A 24839-nucleotide genomic window follows, 5' to 3' on the forward strand; every position below is an offset into this window, starting at 1 on the left:
CTCTTGTAAATTTTATTCAGGAAATGTTTGTTCTACCTACAAATTATGTCAGGAGTGGGCAACACATGGGCTGCATGTAGCCCCCTCCCCCCCCGGCCGTTTCTGCACCTGTCTGCCCCGGCCACTACTGAATTTGCCACCCTTGTGTCAAGAATCACAGCAATTTTGCAAGAAAAATTGGGGAGTATGTGCCTTGTTTACAAGCAGAATGATGCTCCGGTGGCAGTAATTACTGTGGCAGCAGTGGTGGAGTGCCACCCCTGGTGGTTTCCGGAGGTCAGTGTGGCCCTCTAACCCCTGGAACTTGCCCACCCCTGTACTACTTGAAGAGAAACAGTCTAAGATGTCACACATGTCATGTGATCTTAAGGATCATCCACACTAGTAGTAACAGCAAGGAAAGTTCCCGCTTCCCCCTATGATTTTTCAGGGGGTTTCTAAATCCTGTAGTTTTCAGAATTATTGACACTCCCTAAAATAACTACATTTTCCCCCTCAAGCCAGTGGAGGAAAGTTTAAAGGATGACTGTAGCGTAACCTGAACTCTTCATAACAAATCATCCAGTATAAAGGTTAGACGCATATTATCACTGTATAAGATGTAGTTACCTTACCTAGGTGAATTGTGGTTAAACAATTTAGGGCTTGCTGCTGTGTGAAAAACAAGCTGTGTTCTTACGTGTTGCCGTTTTTCTGTCTGTTACTAAGATTTGTATTTGTATATCTTTGTTAACCTTTGCTCCATTCTTGTTTCTTGAATACAATAAACTTCATCCAGTACATTTATTATTTAATAAATTAGAAGATAGGACAAGCAGTAAGAACAAAAATGAACAAAATGCACTCGTATTGCATTACAGAGCTTCTCTGCCTTTCTGGAAAAATTGCAACATGCAGTACAGGGAATATAACTACAGCTAGCTCCAAACAGAAGAGTTGGCTGTATATTTTTAGGGAGCTGGCTGTGGAATTGATGCAGAGGGAAAACCTATTTTAACAGAGGTTTCCTGGCTTAGGATACAAGGCAGGGCAAGTTTGCGCTTGTCCTGTTCATTGCCTGTTAAGTGTCTGGGGTGCATCTAAAATTATCTCCTGCTTTGTTGATATAACGACTGCCTAATTTCTCTTTGTGGTCTTCCATTAAAAAGAGCCTGTGTGATTCGCCCAGGGTGGAAAACACTTCTGAGAACCGTGGGATTTTATATTTAAAAAAACAGTGACTTCAGCATTTTCCTCCTCCTTCATCCCAGCAGCTCTAGGGGCAGTAGCACGACCTTCCTATAACCATCGCATGACCTGCAAAGCCTAATTTGAACGCCTGCAGACTCCTCTTCCCTCATTCCACCTTGGGACTCGGACATGTAGACAAGAGTCCTCTGTAAACATTCACCCGCTTATGTATAGGGCTAAAGTACAGACGGGGACATAGGCGTGCACATAAGCCCTGCCCTCAGAGTCCCACTTGTCCATTACCTAGTTAGACATTGACGCATTGAGCGCAAAGTTTTGAAGAGGGCTCTGTAAGCATGTTAGCTGAACACGCTTACAGAGTTCCTGCGATTGCGAACCCTACCTTATCAAGGTTTCTGATTGCATGAACTCTGTAAGCTCATTCAGCTGAACATGCTTACAGAGCCCTGTACAGACTTCATGCTCAACATATGAAGGTCTAACTGGGTAACCAGGGATGCTGGGGCAGTGCTTATGTGCACATCCACGTCTCCCTCCACACTTTAGCCCTACACACAAACAGGTGAACACCTGCGTAGGGCTAATATGGCTTCACCATCAAGTCTGTTTTTTTTTTCCTCCCCTATTCCTGCCCCCTGTTTTTAATAACATCTTGCCTGTTGAAGAGGTCTAAGGCATGGTGGGTCTGGAGGTCTTGAAAACTTACACTTTTTTGTGATCTTTTGGTTGGTTTAGTAGAGGTACTAACACTGATAATGGATTTTGGAATTTTACTTAAGATCAACAGGACTTTTGTGTTGTGTTATCTTTGCTTTTGTAAAAGGTGAACAGGACAGGTGATAGCTAGCTACAGAAGACCTTAGAACTGAAGGCAAGCAGATCCATTCAAATATAGACCAATAAGATTAAATATAATCTAACATGTTTCATTCCTACCTCTGCTCAACAACTGATTTATTCCTATTGCTTGCATTAAGGGTGTTCTTTCATATATCACCTTTTCCAGAGATTAACCCACATCTCTGAAATACAGCATGTCATAAGCAGAGCTATTGCACAGGTAAGGTGCATAATGCTTGACTTGCCTGCAAATAGAGATAGTTTTAGAAAATCATACTTCCATGGGGACAGGATTTTAGCAATTACACTAAAGTAGAATTCCCATGAGCTCTTCCTGAAACTAGTGACGGATGCCCACTAACATTCGCTTTAGATTTTATTTTTAAAATCTGGCATTGTTCAGATATGGTATATATCACTCAGCTGTTATTTCCCAGAGAGAATTGTATAACTGTGACTAGACCAGCCAAGCCACATTGCCCCTATAAGCACTCCAGTAAAAAGTATTGTCTGGCTTGCAGGGTGTCTGAAATTGCTTACAAAGTTACACTGAGAGTTTAAGGCAGCAAATGTAAGCATGTTTGAAGTTACCAAGGCTTACTTTCAAGGAAATATGTTTAGGATTAGGGTGCCAGTTTCTACTGTTACTGGTTAGATGTCTGGCTTTTCTCAGCATTTATGAAACGTTTAGTCTTTAAAATGAAACCTAGTGAGTGAAGAACGAAAAATATTTCCAAATCCTTGAATTGAGATATTTTTATCTTTAAATCTTTATGTTGTTTATGTGAATATGAATCAGCTATTCCAGCTGCATGCATAAATCTGTATGCCAGTAACTTACTTGTAATTCTTTCATGTTTCTCCATGATTTATTTTTCTAAGGGATTTTTTAAAAAAAATTTGAAACCTCATGTTTTGGGTCTGTTGCACTTGCATCCCACCCTTCTTCCTTGGAGCACCAGTGAATTCCTTCTGATGTAAACAGAAGGTTCCGTATTTTTGGACTCCATTTCTGTCCTAGGGTATTTTGGTTGATGGACCAGGGATACATCTAAAATACCTTGCTTTTTCCTTTAATGGCTGACAATTGTCTTTAAATAGTAATCTTGTCACTAATCTGTTTTTTTCATATATGTTGGACGTATTGTTCCTACCGTGCCTTAAACCTAGTTTGCACTTAAAGTTAACCCATGGTTTAGTTTAACTGATGGGTTGTTGAATTCTGGGTTGTCATGATGTACAAACCAAGCCACGTTAACAAACCACAAACAACCCAGAAAGAAAACCTATGGTTTGTTTCTGGGTTGTCCAGGTTGTTTAAACCGTGGGTTGTTGTTACGTATGAACCCAAGAATTTGGGTTGTTTCGCCAAGCTACAAAAGCAGCAGACAAGACTGGTAAAACAAACAAACAAAAAGCTGCTCTACATGCCAGTACTACAGCACCCAAAGGCATTTGGGATACAGGAAGGGAGTGGGTAAAGGGGGAGGGAAACCCTGGGATTGAGAAAACAAATAATAGTTTATTCAGTTGTCTGCCAAACAAACCCTAGGTAGGGTAACAAACCATGGGTTAAATAAACATGGGTTAGGATTATGTGTGAACCAGGATTTAGTCTTCATCTTACTTCTGCAATCTTCATATTTTGAGAGAAGCAATTCAGTGGGCAGTATCCAATTGGGACCTTCCATGCATGGCCAGTCCTGCCAGTTCTGGTCTGCACACGGCCAGCCCTTCCGGCTCGTACCATTTGCACAACACGATATAGCACTTCTGGGGGAAGCCCCGAAATGAATGGAAAGCTAGAGCCCTGGAAGGGGCAGGGCTCCAACTTAGAGAAATTAGTGCTCATCAGGGAAAAATAATATACACAGCACATAATTTAACTTTGAAAGTGTGATGTGTTTTGCTGTGTAAGTACCTTGATATGTGTTAATTAAATATGGGCAAATTTAACTGGTTCAACTGCTATTAAATGTAACGCTTAAAGTAGTAGGGCAACTTTCTTGCATCTTAAAAAGAAAACATTCTCCTATTCTCTCATCTCAGTCCAGTTTTCTAGTTGTGAGAAATGTTGCTTTCAATTGTACCACCCTTTCTACATGTAGGCCAATCATTTCTGCCTTAAAAATCGTAGGTCCAAAGCTGCCACTGCTGAAAAAGCAGTTATCATAGGCCTCCCTGAATAGATGTGGACAGAAATGCATAGTCTTTTGGTCTTTTGAATAGCTGAAAGTTTCCCATTTCATCTTTCCATATATTTATAACATGCAACCAGTACTTTGGTAAGGAGAAAAATGTGAAATGTCTCACTTAAATAGTCAACTTTTCTAAAAGGAGCATAGGTTTGCTGTTTAGTTACTGTACCTGCTTGCTGGATGAAGCTTTTATAAACCAAAAAGTAAAGGCAATCACAATACCATTTCCTAGCAAAACCTATTTGGTATAATAGCATATCAAATTATTATTTGATGGTGATAAATTCTTCTGTAGGTGAGAATTTATTAAACTTCACCAAAGACTGCAATATCCTGTTAAGAAGCCTAGGGGTTAAAGGCCAGTTTCAGTGTTCGCTTGAGGAAAGAGTGAAACCATTTGAGTGTGACTTCCTTCTCATACTATAAAATTTCTGTTTTAGTATCAGGTATGTTTCTTCCATACCACTTATTCTGAGCAAGCTCCACAAAATATTGCCAAATAGAATGCGGCTGTTTCTTGCTCAAAAAAATAGTGAAGCTAGATAAGAATGGGCTACTGCATAGATAATTGGTCCTTCTGAGAATGTGGCAATTCGTTTTGTTTGCTGATTGCATAGTTACCTCGGCCTTCCTTGACTGGATAGATGTCCATTAATGGTTTGTCAAACCTCCATAATGCAGCATAAGTGTTTGGCTACTCATTTGACCATTTATCTGTGCCGGCTGCTCTAAATCACTGCTGCTGCAATCCTATGGCCAATGGAGAGTAAACTCCATTGAATTCAATGCAACGTCTGAGTGGACATATATAGATAGGATTGTGCTGAACTCATAACATGAATCAGGTGAAGTGTTACCAGACCATCGCAAAGTGTGGAAAAGTAAGTTTAGGGATGGTGTGGGGAAGCTTTGCCTAATGCGTGTGTGTGGGAGGGACACACACACACTCACCACTTTAGATAAACTGCACCACATAAGAGCTACCATATAGAACAATTTGAAGTGTTCTCTGCATGACACCCAGAATATCGAAACCAGTCCTTATCTGGCCTAGTTCAGAGTCTGGGTGATAATGGAGCAGGCATACTCCTGGGAACATAGGAAGCTCCTTATACTGAGCCAGGCCATTGATCCTTCTAGCTGAGTATTGTCAGCACTGACTGGCAGCAGCTCGCCAGGGTTTCACGCAAGGGATTTTCCAGGAGATGCTGGGGATTGAACCTAGGACCTTCTGCGTGCAAAGCATGTGCTCTACCACTGAGGCATAGCATACCTTGTGACAGGTGCTCCATACAGATGCCCAATTTATACCTCTCCATCAGGCATCTGGTTACATGTGTTCCTCCTGTACAGACCCACTCTTGCTGGCTGGCTAAATGTCTAAATCAGCCCATCTCTCTCCCTTTGATAAAATGCTTCTAAACTCCAAAGCTTAGTCTAACCTAAGGTTTAACCAGTGTCTGATGATACCTTAACTAACCTGAGGCTAAACAAGACATGATGTTAACAGCCTGAATGTTCTAGTTTCCCCTTGGCTGCCATTTACGTAACAAAAAAGTACACGTTAATTACATTCATGTCAAGTCTAGTTTTGCCCCTTTGTCTTACCATCAGTTGTGTTCGTTCTCTCACTCAGTCTCTTTCTTTCTCTCTCTCCCATTGTGGAGTAGAAAACCAATCTCCTTTGCATAGTATTCCTCTAATCACAGTACATAGTGAGCCCCCCCCACACACACACACACACTTCTGAACCTACTCTTGTTGCTAATGGTAATATCTAGGGTTTTCCCCACATCAGATTTAAGGCAAGCTGTAGGATATTCTTTGCTCTGGAATTTTAAGAAGTCACTACCGTAACACATCTTTTTCAGATAAGCAGATTTTTAGAGGGCATAGGGATGGAGGAATCCTATTTCCGCCATTGAAAACGTTCTGCTTGGTCAAAAGCCTTCCGCGGACAGAAGTATCCCTTTCATTTGCAGAAGGCAACACCTATATCCAAGCCAGTAATTTTTGCTATGTTAGATTTCATTTGTATGAAGAAGAAGAAAGCTTGGTTGCTTGATAGAAAACTGGCTGGCTAAATGTCTAAATCAGCCCATCTCTCTCCCCTTGATAAAATGCTTTTAAACTCCAAAGCTTAGTCTAACCTAAGGTTTAACCAGTGTCTGATGATACCTTAACTAACCTGAGGCTAAACAAGACATGAATGTTCTAGTTTCCCCTTGGCTGCCATTTACATAACAAAAAAGTACACGTTAATTACATTCATGTCAAGTCTAGTTTTGCCCCTTTGTCTTACCATCAGTTGTGTTCGTTCTCTCACTCAAGTCTCTTTCTTTCTCTCTCTCCCATTGTGGAGTAGAAAACCAATCTCCTTTGCATAGTATTCTTCTAATCACAGTACATAGTGAGCCCCCCCCCCACACACACACACACACTTCTGAACCTACTCTTGTTGCTAATGATAATATCTAGGGTTTTCCCCACATCAGATTTAAGGCAAGCTGTAGGATATTCTTTGCTCTGGAATTTTAAGAAGTCACTACCGTAACACATCTTTTTCAGATAAGCTGCAGCATTGACAATTTAAAATACTTTTGAGAGCAATCTTATGGTCCATAGACAGAGTCTGGGGGGCTCTTGGATACTTGGATACTTGGATCCGAGGCCGGAGACAGCCTCTGACTTCAGACCCAGGAATCTGAGCTCCCTGCCCCCTTCCGCTCTCAGCCAGCGTGGAAAGGCAACCTCTGAGAAGAGGGAAAGGGGGCACTTCTGTGGGTGGGGAGGGGAGGGGACTGGGGAGGCTGGCTTACAAAGAATCCTCCAGCCTCCCCAGCCTCCTTCCCTCCCACTCTGCAGAATCGCAGCTAGATGGGCAAAAAAGCCCATCTAGTAGAAATGCAAAGTGGGAGGAGTGCAGAGGCAAAGATCACCTCTGCGCTCCTCCCACTCCACATAGGATGCCTGTCAGCCTCCAAGTTCGGAGGATGACAGCCAGCCAGATAGGATTGTGCCCTTAATTACTGTGTTTTTCCAAATACAGTCCTTATTCCCAATTGTAAGCAGTTTATCCATGTAAAGCAGTTGCTTAAAAAAAAGATGGTGGACTGGATCTAGAGTTTGCTCCTACAAGCGGGAGGACTTCCTGAGGAGGGTTCTGCTCAGGGCACTCCAACCAGTGGAAAGGGGGGAGGTGATTTTTGCTGGTTTCCCCATCCCGCTGCAGCCCCCAGCAGCCCCCAGCACCACTTCCCTTGCTGTTCCAATGGCTCCCATAGTCCCCCAAAGCAGATTTTTAGAGGGCATAGGGATGGAGGAATCCTATTTCCGCCATTGAAAACGTTCTGCTTGGTCAAAAGCCTTCCGCGGACAGAAGTATCCCTTTCATTTGCAGAAGGCAACACCTATATCCAAGCCAGTAATTTTTGCTATGTTAGATTTCATTTGTATGAAGAAGAAGAAAGCTTGGTTGCTTGATAGAAAACACATGTTAAAGCATGTTTTTGCTTAGTTACAATTAAACGGGAAAGGTAAAAGCTTAATTTTGTTTATATTTCCGCTGCCCAACTTTTCAACGGAGGTGCCATTTACAGAAGCCAGTCTTCCTGCCTCATTCCATGTCTTTCCTGTGGAACACCTATAGCTTTGATCAACTTAGGGCGCAATCTTATGCATGTGTAGACAGAACAAAGGCCTACAACTCCCAGCATCCCTCCAGCCAGCCATACCATTGAATGGTAATATATGGCCAGTGGAAATGGATTGTTTGTTCCCATTCCTTTGCTATAAGACTGAGGTTATGACACTGAAATATAAGTTTCATCATTTGTGGTGTGGTGGATTGAAGATTTAATAATACCTGCCGTGTTTGGAAGAGTGCTGTATAAGTATAATCTGCAATTGGATTTATATTTGGATATTTGGTTCGCTTTTAGATACAATCCTTTTTTTCCCCTTTTTTCTTTTTTTCCTTTTGCTATCCTCCCTCCCCCCCCCCCATAATACTGTATTGTTGGAAATTGAAGATTCTGATTATGTTGTTGGTATTGTTTAATTTATAAACATAAAAATAGATTAAAAATAAAAAATAAACATGAATAGGATTGCACCCTTTATATGTTCTACATACCTTCTGATTATTAACAGTTAAAGAAGCATATATTCTAGTTACATATACCCAAGCATAAAGAATAAAAAGAGATAATTGACATCTGTTGATAATATTGCTTCACAAAGCAATCCTAAATGGAGAAGGAATTAACTGGCGGAACCTCTGCCACTTCCACAGTCCTGCTAGCTTCGGCTTCGAAAACAGGAGGTGAGCATCCAGAATAGATCACAAAGAAGAGAAACAGGTTCACAGGATGCAAAAATAAATTATAGGAAGCCCAATGCATTTTGGCCTTTTTTATTTTTAGGCCATCTTCAGGGGGTAGAGGGAAAGGTCTGCAGAATTTTTTCAGCAAAAAAGATTGTCTCCTGTATCAATGTACCTGGACTTTGGCCAGGGCAAGGTGGGCTTTTCCTTTTATTGCTCCTCCCCAGTGGTTTGCTATTTCCCCCAAACAGGAAGGGAAACAGCTATGCCAGCCTGATCCAAAGCTGCCCCTATAACCTCCAATTTAGGGCCCCAATGCTCCCTACCAGCAGTAGATTTATGCCCATTGAGCTTTACGCAGGTGTAATGAGGCCTCAAGGGTGGATGCCCCCCCTTCTCTGCCAGTGGAGGGGTGCCTCCACTCCATCTTAACCTCTTTCTCGGACATGAGTATGAAGGATTTAGGATTATTCTGATCGTTGTAAAGAGGTAAAAAAAATAACCACAATACTCTTAACATGCACTGCTTTTTTGCAATTTAATCTTGAGCATATCCAAGTGGAACTTTGAGTGCTGGTTTGAATCTTGCCCCAATCTGAAAACTGAAATGGCACCTCTGCTTTTAGTGCTATTCAACCCAGTAAACTGTGTAAAAGGGAAGGGGTATTAAAACGTTTCTAGTTTTGGGGTCCTCGTAATTAAATTGCTGTTGAACTTCACTCCTGTTCTCTAGAGAGTATCCCTGGACAGCATAGTTCCTGGGAGGGCGTCACATACAGCTACAACTTTGGGTGGAGATAATCTAGGGGTGAACGAAAGTCACTTACCTTTTCTCACAGCTTTTTCGCGGTGGGGGGGAGCGCTTCGCTGCTCCCCCCGCGAAGTTCAGGCCGGGGGGGGGAGGCTTCCCGCCTCGCCCGGCCGAAATTCAGGCCGGGGGGGGAGGCTTCCCGCCTCACCCGGCCACGAACACGAAAGTAAAAAAAAAAACGTCCCCTGATAGGCTACGTGACGATTCACGTAGCCTATCACGGCTGACTTTGCAAATCTTGCCGTGATAGGCTACGTGAATCGTCACGTAGCCTATCAGGGGACGTTTTGTTTTTTTTTCTTTCATTGCAATGGCGGGGGCGGCAGCCGGTCGAAAGACCGGCTGCCGCTCCCGCCCCGCTCGAACACCGGACGAACCGCCAGCCGGACCCGCCGCCGGGAGGGACATTCAGGGAAGGTAAGTCCCGGGGGGGGGGGGCAGAGGATTTCTCCCCGAAACATGTTCAGGGGCCGAACACGTTGGCGCTTGGCCCCCCGAAGTTTCGGGGAGAAATTCTCCGCCATCCCTAAGATAATCCAAGTGGGGATTTCCAGCCCTTGCAGCTGCCACAGAAAGCTCTGTGTTGACCTGTCTTCCAGGGTCATAGCAGCTTGCCAGCAGAGTGCTGGATGGATTGAGGGCTCCGAGGCTGGAGCCCTCCGCACTCTTAAACTTGTAAATGTCATGTTCAAACTACATCTTGAAGTAGCAGACTGTACTCCTAGCAAAGACGTATTTTAATTAATTTGTATATCTAGTGAGTGCTAGTTGTGATGGAATCATTATATTGCCTCGTTTCTTAAACTATTCAAAATCCAAGGAAAAATCAATCTGATAACTTGCTTTTCAAATGTATGTTGATTAAACAGAACAATGTTGTTCATATTATTATTGCCCTTCATAACTTGTGCACATATATTGGATGCTGGCACTTAATTTTCTTGTGCTATTTAACAATACTAATATATGTATTCAGTATCAGAGTTTGTAAGTCCTTTTGGCTTGTGGTTTTTGGGGTTGGTGGTTTTTGGGGTTGGTGCTTTTAAACAATTAAATAAAATGGCTCTTCCATGGAGATAGTCCAACTCTTCCGCATTTCATTCATCAGAAAAGCCTAACACTGTGTAGTGAATTAAGAATGATTCATTAGGGCTATTCATTGAAACTCTGATTGGTTTTGGATGGCATGTGGAAGGGCAAGCTTCCAGATTTCTGTTTACTCAGTGAAATCTATTGGAATTGGTAGAAGTTTTGTCTGTGTAAAGAATAAGAAAGAACTTTATCCTTAAAGATGGAAGACCTGGGTGGTAAGTCTTGGTTTTCAACGTTGTCAGATGGAGAAGCAAGTTAATTGGTATTAAGCATATGGATTGTGTTATGCAAATGTTTGCCTCTCTGTGACATAACTGGGGGTGTGGTGGGGGGAGTCCAACCAATAATTTTTTTTTCTCTAAAAGTACATTGGGCAAGTAATTTTATCTGTGAAAACTTTGGAAGTAGCTTTGATCAGCAATGAATCCTGATTTTTAAAGGCTTTTTTAAACAATTACTATGTGGAATTGATACCAATAGGCAACTGCCATGTGAAAATTACTTGCACCACCACTACCACCATTTTCCCTACAGAACACTTCTTTCCCACTACTGTTAATCTGGCACTGTCAAACCCAGGAGGACTATTGGGTTCTGCAAAACCCAGGGTCACCCATGATGGACTACTACAGTAGAAAAGTTTAGTTCTGTGTAACCTTTGTTGGGGAGAGAGACTGAGAAGCTGCATGTGTGAGATCTTGGCTGATAAGGGGATGAGAGAGGCATAATTTGGCAGCCCAACAGATAATAAAGCCGTAACAGGGCTGGGAAAGATGCCAAGATGATGTTCTACAACTTGCAGGAGTTACGCTTTCCCCTCAAACTAGCCTCTCTTGGTGATGAGAAATGCAACAGGGCCTCCAGATCAATCTTAAACTATGGGCAGGTTCATTTATTTATTAGTTGCTTTATTATTCCCACTGCGTTGGGTATTGTGTCTCAGCAAACCACTTCATTTATTCCAGTTATAATAGTGAGTCAGTGTGATTTACTGATTCACCCTAAGCTAGTGGGGTGCAATTTGGACCCTAATTTTAAACTATCAGATTAGGAACATAGGAAGCTGCCTTACACTGAGTAAGACCATTGATCCATCTAGCCCAGTATTGTTGACACTGTCTGGCAGTGGCTCTCCAGGGTTTCAGGCAGGATTTTTTCCTCGCCTTCCCTGGATAAGCCAGGTATTAAACCTGGGACCTTCTGCATGCAAAGCATATGCTCTATCACATTGAGCTATGGCCCCAGATTACCTCTGATTAACAGATGCTGAGCACAAACAGGATGATAACTTACAAACTTCTGAGCAACATGTGGCTGGCCACAATTGGAGTGCTGGACTACAGCAAGACAGTTATTATTTACACACCCCTATCAAGCCATGCACACCTCTTAATTTTATCCATTTTATTTTATTTTTGCAGTTTTCATCTTGTCACCTGGTTCCAAAGTTCTTTCTGAATGCCTACATCTGATGCATGTATCTGATAAAGCAGTAGGCAGTTGTTTGTGGGGAAAAATGAGAATAACTACCTACTCTTTAGTAACTATAGCACCATGTGTCTTTTTGCTACTACAGACACTGCTACTCTTCTAGGATATGGCTATAATGGTGGTTGAGAGGTCATGTAACCATGTTATGGGCTGGTTATACTCTCATTTTGGAATCTAGATTTGAGCTGGCAGTGCCCAAATCTAGAGAACACAAGTAGTTCCCTGTACTCAGGGTGACTTCCGTTTTGCAAACAACAGACTTTCTTGCTACAGTAAGCCACCGTCCCCAGAGGATGGGAAGAATTTCGGAATCCATTTGCACCAGCAGTAGGATTTACTTCCCCTATCCCTAAATGTCAAAATCCTTCTAGTCTTGTAAAAGTCCTTGGTGAAGCTATAGTGTCTATCTGGATTGTAACAATTACCAGTAAACTCTGCTAGCTGATTTAAAAATACAATGATGTTGACTTTTTTTTAATCTTGCTTTCCTCTAGTTGGCCTGTTGCTGTGGTACTGCTGCATGCTCACTTTGCTGCAAATGTTGCCCAAAGATAAAACAGTCAACCAGCACCCGCTTTATGTATGCACTGTACTTCATCTTGGTGACTGTCGTCTGTTGTGTCATGATGTCGAAGACGGTGGCAAAAGAAATGACAGAGCGTGTAAGTACCTGGGATTTTATGGAAGAAGAAGGGAGAGACTGATTATCGATCATTAAATGAAATGACGATGACTGTGTATAATTTGATAGCCATTTCCAGGAGAAACCACATCATATTATGTTTGGGTGATATGGAGGTTTGGCAGGAGATGCCATGAATACTAAATTATTGGACACTATCGTTTGCATGATTTATATCCCACTCTAGTATTATAGTACTTAATGCTTTTTAAATCTCTGCTAAAATATTCATATGCAAATGCAATAAACCGTTTCAGGAGTCTTGAAAGACCCAAAACAGTGTGTGTTTCAGTGATGCCAAATGTTTCATCCTGTGTTTTGCTCTGAAAACTGAGGAGTAGAAAGAGCCAGTACAAAGGATAATTGTTTGCACAAAGGCAAAAAAAACTATTGCTCTTGGAAACTTGAGTGTTTGGCGGCTTTGAATGAGAGAATGCAAGTGACTCAAGCAACTCCTTTGTTGAAACTCTTACCTACTTTCTAGTCCTGTAACTTATTGTAGCAACTTAGATTCTAACCTGCTGAATATTCAAGGCCCTCTCTTAATTTTATCACTGAATAGAGTGTATGCAGAAGTAATTATTGGTCTTCTACAGAGATGGACTGAGTTCTGATTGTTCCCTCACTCCTTTTCCATCCCCTGCCTCCTGATGCATCTCTTGTTCCCATTCATTCAGTTGGAAAATGAACACATTATTGTGTTGCTTACCAGTTGCAGACAGCTCTGACACATGCAGCAGGCATATGAAGGGATGACATAATCATGGAGAGGGATCTTCAATCTTGAGACAGTACAGTTTATACAAATCTTAGTGCTTCATTCTTCCTTTCTGGAAGAAAGGCCCACAGATACAGTTGATACCGATTCAGACCGATTGTACAAAGCATTAGAGGTGGTGATGGAGGTGGTTTGCGGGGGGGGGGGGGGGAGCAGGAACACCCTGACAAGTTTGCAGAAGTATTTGCTTCTGGTGTCTTCTGATTGTAGAAGAAACAAATATTGCTGGAGGGGTTTGCTGTGGAACATGGAGACAGGCCTGACGTGATTGCACAAGCAACTCTGTAGATGAGCTAGTGAAGCAGAATAAAAACTAGTCTGGGTGTGGCCCCAGAGTCCACCTCTAACTTTGTGTGGTGTAGCCACTTGAACATAATTCTTGGACTGGCTCTAAACAGGATTCCAAGAGTAGAACTGAAAACTTCCTTTTGACCCTTGAAAACAGGGTAGGACTGAGTGTACTCCTTTGTGACTCTTCAATATAGAGTTGGTGTCTCTACTTGCTGGAAATCCCCCAGTGTTTATTTTGTTTGTTTAGTTTTTTGTAGTCTCCAGATGCTGCATAAACAGTCCTTCTTTGGGAAAATTCAGTAGTAGTGCTCAATATCAAAATCATTCTGGTGAAGGGATGATGTCAAAACCCCTCTGCAAGCGATCAGTTCAGACCTCTAGCAAGAGCATTCTGCTCTTTCCCTGGCAGCCTGGTGGTCAGGGAGGAAGAGGCGTTGTGAGAGAGACAAACAGACAGAGAAGGGGGTGGCAGAAAGAGAGAAAACAAGTTGGCAGAGAGAGAAGATGGAGGATGGATGGCATTACCCACTTTTGGCTCTGGCTCTGCCATCGCTAACTTCAGCCTCACCTAGTGCAGGCATACAGCTTACCTGCAATGGGAATGCGGTGCTTGACAGCAAAAAGATTCCCCTCTCCTGATCAGCTAAATGTGGAGCTACAGTGCTCTGACTTTTTATCTGAAAACACTTAGATAAGGCATTAGCTATTTTACTTGTTGTTCTGGAAAAATGTTTAATAAATGTTTCCAGACATTATCAAAACAGTCTGGAGTAGTCTGCTTTCTCAGCCATTTAACAGAAGGTTGCTATCATTGGCCAAGACATCTGAAAGTATGAAAGAGATATTGCTGTTATGTTGCCAGCCTGCCTTCTTTTCATAGGCTCTCATTTTCAGTTTTTTGTTTTAATTAAACCCTAATCTGGAAGTAGTCTTATGGTGCAATCCTAAACACAACTACTTGGAAGTAAGCCCTATTGAGTTCAATGGGTCTTGCTTCCAGATAAGTGTGTGTAGGGATTGCAGCCTTAGGCTGTCAGTAGCCAAAGTAGTTCCTTGATTTCAGTACATGATTTCTTGGTTTTTGCTTTCTACCTTTTAAATTTTATACACCAAAGCCAAGATCCAAATTTCTGCTTAGGTTCACACAATGCCCTTGGCTAGTTCTGTGGAAGTTTGGATTTTTTTTTTCTCTGCATGACTGGTCTTCATACTATATAGTAAACTGCTTGTGCAACTCCCCTTAATTTCAGAAGGAGTTGCTGTGACTGCTGGTTGAGAGACAAATGTTTGGGCAGCACGTATGGTTCAATCCCTTCCCCATATTATCCTCACTATAACCCTGTGCAGTAGATGAGGCTAAGAAAGAATGACTAGCTCAAGGACACTGTGGGAGAAAAAGTCTAAGTGTAGGCCTGAACCACTAAGTGTAGGCCTGAACCAAAGTCCCCAGGATGGAAAAGTACAGAGAATGTAACTGAGGAAAATAAGACACAGATAACTGGGTAAGAGGGTAGAATAAACAATCCTTAATACAGATGAAGGAGGCTCCAAATCTCATGAGGACAGTAAATCTATTGCCTAATGAGATAAGGTACCACCATGCAGGAATTTGCAAATCATTGAGCCCCAGCTATGCTTAAGGGTGTATTCATGGATAGAAAGAAGCATTCTGTATATGTGATACATGCCTGATGGATGCGTGATGGTATAGATATGTAAGCTTCTAATTCACTAGGATCTCTTGTCTAGTATTTCTTACTATTTACTATGTTTTCTGATAAAAGCCATATATAACCTGATCCCAACTGGTAGTTCTTTTGCAAATTACCCGTGTATACACGTTGGTGAGTAAAGTGTGATTTCAGATACGTGACCACCAGTCTCATCCTTCGGGCGGGGATGGTTCTCACTCCTTTTGTTTCCCCCACAACACCCAGTGAGTGGGAATTTCAACCTGGCTTTCCCTGGTCCTAGTCTGACAGTCTAACGCAGGGATAGACCACTTGGTGCCCTCCAGATACTTTGGCTACATTACATCTCATTTCATATATTACATTTCTAAACCGTCCAATAGCCAACGTTCACAAAGATTACAACACTAAAAATACAATATAATAACATAATAAGCAATTCACAAACAAAAATATAAAACAGTTCTACAGAATCAACAATAAAAATCCAGGACCTGTTACAACCTTAGCATATGCTGTCAAATGCCTGGGAGTGGAGGGAAGTCTTAACCTGGCACCAAAATGTGACAATGTTGGTACCAGGCAAACCTCACTGGGGAGAGTGTTCTATGATCGGTGGGGCCACCACTGTGGTAAGAGCGGAACTCGCTCTTTAGTTCGATGTCTAGCCAGAGGCCCAATGAGTTTCACAAGACACGGGTAAGACTCTGGATCAAGCACTTTACTACATGGCCTGCAAGGCACTCTGTCAGCAAGGGAGCAGAGAGCCCCGAATGTTCAGCAGGGCAGACTTTTATACAGAGAAATACATCACATATAGGGAAAAGCTCTAGCATGTTCTGTTAAACACATCACCTGGAGGCATGCACCCTTTCTGGTATCGGGAACACAGCTGAACATTCCCTGGGCTGAACATTTTCTCCCTGGGCTAGGGTCAGTGTGTGTCGGCTGTTGATACTGAGTTACTGCAGCAGTAAACTGCTTCTCGGCCCGCAGCACAGGCTGTGAGTAGCAATTCACTGGGGAGGAACCGGCACTCCCTAGCAGTTCCCAGAACAGACTGCTGACAGTTTGCAATCTTCTACATACAGACTGCTGGAGCCAAAACAGGGTGAACTAAAGAACAAACATGGAGGTACTCTGGTACAACACATGCACAAGCATCTGTTGGACGCCTTATGCGGATGCCAACAGCATTCTTACAACTGCGTTGCTACTCTGGGGTACACCTAACACATTAGGGGTGAGGTTAAAGGATACTTTCCACAATCCTCCCTTTGATCCAAGTAGTACACCGTATATGTTCTTGGATCATGAATAAAATTCTTCAAGTTTAAGGCGAAGGATTGGATAGCTGGGCATTTCAATATTGGGAGGCTAGCCTAAAGGCATAGCTGCGTACTGGCCTGTAGGAAGTTGACTGCACTTGTATAATGGAGAAACAAGGCCGATACAACACTGCACAAAGCATGGAATGATGATTACTAAACTAAAAACACTAATAACTTCAATAACTAGTTTTCTTATCCAAGGAGTGGAGGGGAGCCAGGAACTCAGCCAATCCCCAAAGGTATCCTTACCTATATTTGAAATACCTTTAGAGATCTTGTTTATATTATTGAGGTGGTGCAAGATGTCAGGCTGGTTATCTCTTATGTGGGTACAACACTCATTTCCAATTAAAGCACACACTCCTCCTTGTGAGTCTAGAGCCAGCCTGTTTTGCAAAGCTACTAGGCGTACCTCTTCTAGCTCACTGGAGAGGGACTTGGTAATTGCAGCACTCTCATTAATGAACTGAGTGAGAGATTCAGACAGAGCACAGATGTTGGCATAATTCCTTGCAACTCCATATGTAGGTATGAGGCCATGACCAAACCCAGGCCAACTGTGTTTATTGCATTGGTGGCCCTGGGGAAGGAGTGTGACCATTCGCATACCAGGTACAACAAGTCCTGGAGCACATTGCCATGGTGCACTCAAAGATGGGAGCGCAAGTGCTGCTATGTGTCCGCATAACCACCAGACTCCCGCTAGCAGCCCCAAAGTGGAAATGGTGTCATTCTGTGTAAAGGGGATGCAAGATGTTATGAGAGACAGTTGCCCAACTGCTAACTGTATCTGCCATAACTCTTGTAGAAAAATCAGTTTCTACAGTCTAGTTTTTCACATCAAAGTGAAGTGGCATGTCACAACTGTGATGGTGTATGTTGGATTGGTTAGCTAGGAGGTAGGTAACACAAAAGTGGGCAACAGCTTCACCACTTAAGGATAGCCTGGTCTGGCCATTTATATCAGGAGATGTCAAATTTAATTGTCGTGCTTGTGCCAACTGTGAAATGGTCATTGGGACACCAACTAGAGGGACTCCACCATGGCTATGAGTAGGTGTGTGAGCACAGACATAACAAGGGTTGTCGATCTTGGCAGCTACAATTCTTAATAAATGTAAATATGTGTTTGGACCCCAACTCCCAGGGATCGGCTCAGGTGTTGTGGTGACAGTGTTTCAAGCTCGTCTGGGATGCCTATATTTACAGGTGGGGAAGTAGTATGGGGAGCCCATCTCTTATTCAATTCTCTTATAACATCTTGCACCCAGGGGTTCACTGGTTTGGTGCAAATAACCTTATTCTTTTTTGTAATTAATAACACGGCTTTCTCCCCCCTGCAGAAATTATATGCATAACTTTGCAGTATGCGCAAAGGAATAGGTTTGGCTGCAAAAGCAGGGCATTGTACCTTACAGTTAGTGACCGCACATGGTTGACCTCTGACTAGAAGTGTCAGGGTACAGTAAAGAAACATGCTCAGGACAGGCACTGTAATTTCAACTTGAGTACATCTAGGTGTGTTGTCTGCCATGATGCGGCACACCTTTTGTCTGCTTCTGGCACACCCTTGTTGTGATCGGGTGGCTTAGCGTGGATCCCTCGAAGTCCGCTGTCATCTGTTTCAAGTCCCCCTGTTTCCTGGTCAGGGGAAGTGCTGCTTGATCCTGTGATGTCAACTTCTTCTGGCCCTGGCTTTGCAGGGCTGTCTGTCACAGCGTCTCTGGCGGTAGCACAGTGGGAATAATGGATCCAGGAATCTCGACCTGCTACTTTGAGAGCGGTGTGCAAGACTAGAAGAACTTGGTATGGGCCTTTCCACCATTTCTTGATGCCATCTGCTGTCCAGGCTCTCACATACACTTGATCACCTGGCTGGAACTTGTGAGCTGGAACGTCTAGTGGTAGGGGTTGTGAATCTACCACATATGCCCTCAGATGGAGAAACTGCTGCTGTAACTCAGAAATGTACTCAGTTCTTCATCCCCACCTAAAAGGGAAGAGATTTTATTTATTTATTTATTTATTCATTTCATTTCTATACCGCCAATAGCCGAAGCTCTCTGGGCGGTTCACAAAAACTAAGATTTTAGAAATCTTCTTAAGAGAGGCACTCATTCTCTCTATTTGCCCAGATGATTGCGGGTGATAGGAAGCATGAAGTCGCCACACAATGTTTAGGAGCTTAGCAAGCTGTTGGATAATTTCTGAGGCAAAATGTGAGCCTCAGTCATTCCCAGTAATGTTGGGTGGGCTGTATCGGGGGCAAATGTCCTGTAACAACTTTTTCCCTGCTTTGAGGGCAGTGGCCCTCTTGCATGGGTAGGCTTCTACCCAGCCAGACAGTTGATCTACTATTACAAGTAGATATTGAAACCATTACGCCTTGGCATGTGGGCAAAGTCAATTTGGAGAGCTTCAAAAGGCAATTGTGCCCATGGTTGCCTTCCCTGGAGGGGCAGCGCGGGTGTTAGCCCTTGAACATGTGGGACAAGTGCTCAAAATGCGCTTGGTTGCCTGGTGGCATCCTGGGGTGAATCATGCTCTAGACACCGCAGTAGTAAGAGCTGTGGTTCCCATATGACCCTGCAGGTGGTACTGGTGAAGCACATGAGCCAGTCCTGCTTTTGGGCAGACTAGCCGGCCATCAGGGATTCTCCAACACCAGTCACGCACTGCGTTTTGTTCTTGTCTGGATGCATTGGAATACCAGAGAAGCAGTCTCTTAGGTTTGTCTGTAGTAATCATAGGGACCACCAGTGCACTATTCAAGGATTGTTGTGTGGTTGCCTTTGCTGCTGCATCTGCAAAAGCATTTCCTCAGGTGACTTTATCAGTGCTTATGGTATGGGCTTTACAGGATACTACAGCTAATTGTTTGGGAAGCTGCATGGTTTTCAACAATGCTATAAGTTCGGGGGTGTTCGCTATCTTTTTCCCTGCTGCAGTCAAAAACCCTCGTTCTTTCTACAAGGAGCCAACAGCGTGGCAGATAACCATCACCTGCTCTCAGCGTCCCAAGAGGGGAAGTTCTTTGGTGTTTAGCATGGAATAACTTGCACCGGTGTCCACTAAGCCTTTCTCTCTCTCCCTCTCCCCCTCTCTCTCTCTGCCATCCTTGCACTGCAGCTCCCATCAGCCCCAGCCAGCATGGCCAACAATCAGGGACTATGGGAGTTCCAGTCCAAAACTTCTGGAGGGCACCACTGCTCTAATGATTATACCACACTGGCTCTACATACACAGAACTTATTTAATACTTCTTTGGATCATGATCAAGTTTGGATCTGCTGCCCTAAGCAAAGGGAAGTATTTACCATACCTGGGAATATAGAGTTTTGTTCCTGTCAGGAATAGTCGACAGATTCCACATTTCCTTAAACAGGCTGTGGATAAAAGTAAAAGATTATTCTATATGTTGTTTTCTCTGGATCTCTGCAAACTGGGCTTAGCCTTGGAAAATGTTATTTTGAGTCTTGAAGGGTTGGCTCTGTTTATAGGCGCAAAAACGGTATGTTAATGTCCTACTCAGCTGTTCTAAAAGTTCAGCCAGTCCACACACATGCGAATATAGGGAAGCTTTTATTTTATTGTAAATGCTTGTATTTGTATATGTCAGTGCATCTATTTACAGACATTTGTGGTTGTGAGAGGGAGAGTGCCAGTCTTTACAAGGAGCACAGCCCAAGGATATATGCTCAAGTCAGAGAAACGTGCTTTGTAAGATGTATTTTCTGAGCACAGCTGCACATTTAGTGTGGTGAGCTTGAGGCCAGAATGTGTGGCTGGCTGTTCTTTTTCCATGAGCTAAAGCATGGCCTCAAAAACAAATATTTAGCAAGTGGGGGAGAGGGCTGGAATTTCTCTACTTTCTGGTATTTTACTTTTTCAAGATGTAATAAGCATTTCAAGCTGTTGGAAGTTTGAGGGGGGATTTTGTGTGTGTGTGTGTCTTTTTAAATGTATTTCAACAAGTTTTTATGTTCTAAAAAATACAGCACATCAACAAAATATCACTGTTTAGAAATTAATGGATAAATCAGCAATACATATAACCTAATAGAACATAATCTTGCAGTCAGCCTAAAGAGACAAATAACTAGAAATTCAGTTTCTGTAATTTTAGGCCAAATATTGGATTTTTATAATTCTGTTTCTTAAAGATAACTTCATTAATGACATGCAAGAAATTAAACTGAGTAAGCCAGATAATAATAAAAATGAAACAGCTGCCAAATGGCAGTGAGTACAGGTCTAATTATAAATCATTCTGACATGCTGTTAATGGATACTGTATTGGAACAGACATGGCTGTTATTTCAGAAATGGGAAATAATGATTTAATTTCTAAATGAAGAATTAATCTCAATACATTTCTCTGAAAACATCAGTCATCTCATAGGACCATAACATACGTGTTAGCTTTTTTTAAAAAAAAATCTTATCTTCTGGCACATGCCTGCAGATGACTTTAAGCAGAACTATGGGATGGCAATTCTGGAAGCATCCCATAATGATCTGCGACCCACTAAGACTGGTTATCATATTCAGACTATGTATATCTCTAATAAGCCTAACTGTGTGTTTCAGATTTACTTTTATGACACAATATGCCAACATATTCAGGCAGGAGTCTCCTGTGAGAAACTGGTGGGCTACTCCGCAGTTTATCGAGTGTGTTTCGGGATGGCGTGCTTCTTTTTCATCTTCTTCTTACTCACAATCAAAATTAACAGTAGCAAAAGCTGTCGTGCATACATTCACAATGGGTAAGCTCAATGGATGTCTTCTTTTAAAAAACCAAATGTTTAAGAATGTTACTATGATAAACAGCTGCATTTGTTCACCATCTTAATATATAGGATTTATCTCTTCTTTACTTCCCACCCCTTTCCCCCAGTTTGGGACTGAAATCTCTTTGGAGCTTTGCCAACTCTTAAGGGACATCTGTATATTCATAGCAGGAACTAAACAGCAATAGCAATAGTTACTAACACCAGTTCTCTTTCCTGTGCTACCCATCCCCTTCCCCTCTTATGTTTGCATGCATTTCTTTGCTGACGTGCAACCCCCTTGGGGTTGCACTGTTTGTTCCACCTCTTTCTAAACCCTCATGTTGACAGAGCTTGCAATCCGCACATGAATCTTTTGAACTAGGGAGCATAGCAGAATAGAGACAAGAATGGGTGAGAAGTCTGCCTGTCTGAATTTTCTTTTGTTTATATGAGGACATCTTGAGAGAGGTGATACCTCTGTATTTACCACCATCACCATCACAGGTCAATTAATGATGAATCCAGATTTGGGTGTATCTCATTTTTTCAGCTAAGTAAATCCAATTCTATATTTCTGTTTTTCCCTCCCCAGATTTTGGTTCATTAAACTACTAGTCTTGGCAGCCATGTGTTCCGGAGCCTTTTTCATTCCAGACCAGGATACCTTTCTTAAAGGTACAGACTCTAAAAGAATTGTCTGTGTTTTTCTTCATGGGTATCCATTTACAGCAGATAACCAGAGACATTAAATTGGTTGTAGATGAAGTCTTTCACAGCCCTACTAGATGTTTATGGTGAGAGAGAGAGAGAGACATAGTATGGTGCCTTGTTTTCCTAGGAGGAAATGGGTAAGATGAGCAGGAGTGGAGTAACCAGAGCATGGAGTGAGTATCTTTGCTCCAGATGTAGATAGACAGAAGCAGGGAAGGGAAGTCTGAGATATAAGAGTGTATGAAGGAACAAAACTCATGCACTATTACCGATGAAAATTAAAGCTGCAAATACATAACTTGGAAATACTGCCGTGCAATTGTAACCTTTTCTCTGCCCCCCACTGAGGTAAGCTGCCAGACTAAGTTAGGGATTAATGGCAGAGTAGACTGAGAGGGAAATGTCTTACAAATGATCTATATGTTGATTACAGACACTCTTTGCTGTCTCTCCGTCAAACACTGAGAAGCAGCAATATAAGATAGAGCTATACTTGCAACACTAAAATCTCAACACTTGAATCAGTGTTCTGTTCTCTTGGTATCAGTACAGATGATATAGGCCACTTTGCATGTTGCTGTTCAGTAGGAGGATACTCAGTCTCTAGTAATCTCTTACAGCGTTCCAGTTACAGAAACACAGCCCAAGCTTATCCTTGCGCTAAACAACCCTAGAAAACAGAAGAAGGTGGTTAGTACTGGAACAATTAACAATACACTTGGCAGTATGTGCCAACTCAAACATGCAAAATTATTGCAGCACTCCTTTTTATTTCATAACTTTATTTTAGTTGAGCCAACCTGTTCATAGTTTAAAACTGGTCTTCTAAAAGACAATATCCCTTTTTCATTCTAGATTATTTCTCGGGAGACAGGGCTAAAAACCCAATCAGCAAAGTTGGGCAAAAATCAAACCAGGAGCCCCAAAATAAAGGGTCAAGCTGCACAATATGTTAAAATTTACCAGTTAAATGCATGGTTTATATTTGCAGCTTCAGGGGAGTGGGAAGGGTAGGAGCTGTGGTGGAGAGTGGAAGAACTGATCCAGATTAAAAAACGGTTGGGGAAGTGTTAACCTTTTCCACTCATGCTGTGTTTTCAACAACCCCACCCCCCTCCGAAAGCTGCTGTATGCCTCAGTAAAGAAGTTACTGTTGGTGCTATTAAGAATTCTCATTGGGATTGCAGCAAGGGGGGAAAGGGTTATGGTTCTGCTCCAGGTGACCCCCTTAAAAATAGTGCAAGCATTTTTTTTTTTAAGGTAGTTTAAAAAAAAACTATGGAGCTCTTGCAACTCCAGGGGAACCCCCACCCTTCTCTAAAGGGCCATACACTAGGGTTACACACATACAGGTTTGGGGGTATTTTAATAAATATATTAACATACCCCCCAAACCGTATGTTAATATATAACTGCTTGCCTACTGTGTGCTGTATGAAGCGCAAAGCCGTCCCCCACCTTGTTGCTGTATTAGAAATATTGTAGAATAGGTTTTTTTAATGTGTAAGATACACATTTTCAAGCAGTAAAACTAGTGAGTGCAGGAGAAATGAGTCACTCAGGAATGTGTAAAAATGTTGGTATGTCAAGCTTGATATGATTAGCTCAGTCATTGTACAGCTGGACTACATTGCTTGCAGGAATTAGCGTTTTGTTCTGTTCCTCATGTGGAACAATTAAACCAAACTGTGTTTGATCTAGTACTGCTAAAAGTCAGGAGCAATTGCAGTTAAAGGTTCCTGCAATGTTGTTAGTTTCCAATTTGATGACATCTAGTAGTACAGAATTAGATTTCTTGCAGAGCTTCCATTTCATTATTATAAGAACCTGTATCTGCAGCAGTATCTGAACAGCAGTTCCTACTAATTAAGGTAATTTGCTGCTGTCATAAATGTTAGCAGATTGCAATGCTCAAGCCCTGTAAGAAGAGGAAAATGCCAGATAGTGTTGCAGGTATCCTATCCTATCTTAAACCTTAGATACAAAGGTGCTTTTATTAACTAGTTTAACTTCCAAACTTTAAGGACATACACACTTTTCAAACCTCCCCTGCTTTCTAAGTTAAAGCATTTTAAAAGCAGTAGCAAGATGTCAGATGAACTGCCTTTAAAATGACATTTACGGGGGGGGGGGGGGGAATAGCAGGAAAAGGACAACATGCTTAAAGTCTGATAGTGACTGATCCTTTGTCATTGAGATTTCCTTTCTCATTCAGTTCACCGACTGGCTGGTGACTTGAGAGTGAGCCAGTCGTTGGCACAACACAAGTTACCAGGACTCATAATGAATCTTAACTACTGTGAGCTTTTTCCCTGTTGAATAAACTGGTATATGTCATGACAACCACTCCTTGTTTTTGTTTGTGACTGTGATGCAATTGCAACATGTTTTGAATATTTTTAAAATGGGAAGATATAAACTGCGTTACTGATAGCTCATGCAAACTTTGCCCAGGGAACAGGCGCTGATTAGAGTGTAGATTATCTGTTTCTATGATTTCTATCTTAAACACATGATTAATCTAGATAATGAATTTGTCTTTTGTGAAGTGAATTAAAATATATTGTAGATGTTTTTGGAGTGCCATAAAACAGTGTGAATACAAGTATGATTCTACCCTTTGGGTGAGAATG

General features: G+C 42.2%; 1 protein-coding gene across 3 annotated transcripts in view; it reads left to right on the forward strand.

The window, feature by feature from the left end:
- SERINC5 (serine incorporator 5) overlaps positions 1-24839 on the forward strand; it is a 62848-nt gene that overhangs the window by 16118 nt on the left and 21891 nt on the right. For all 3 annotated transcript variants that reach the window (XM_084833357.1, XM_084833358.1, XM_084833356.1), the window contains exons 2-4: positions 12442-12609; positions 21311-21489; positions 22088-22170. In XM_084833357.1, coding sequence (XP_084689483.1) covers positions 12442-12609; positions 21311-21489; positions 22088-22170 — 430 coding nt within the window. The remainder of the gene's footprint in view (positions 1-12441; positions 12610-21310; positions 21490-22087; positions 22171-24839) is intronic.

Source organism: Heloderma suspectum, chromosome 2 (genome assembly GCF_057233095.1).
Source record: "Heloderma suspectum isolate Gila_16-S chromosome 2, 16-S_ref, whole genome shotgun sequence".
NCBI classification, from domain to species: Eukaryota; Metazoa; Chordata; class Lepidosauria; order Squamata; family Helodermatidae; genus Heloderma; species Heloderma suspectum.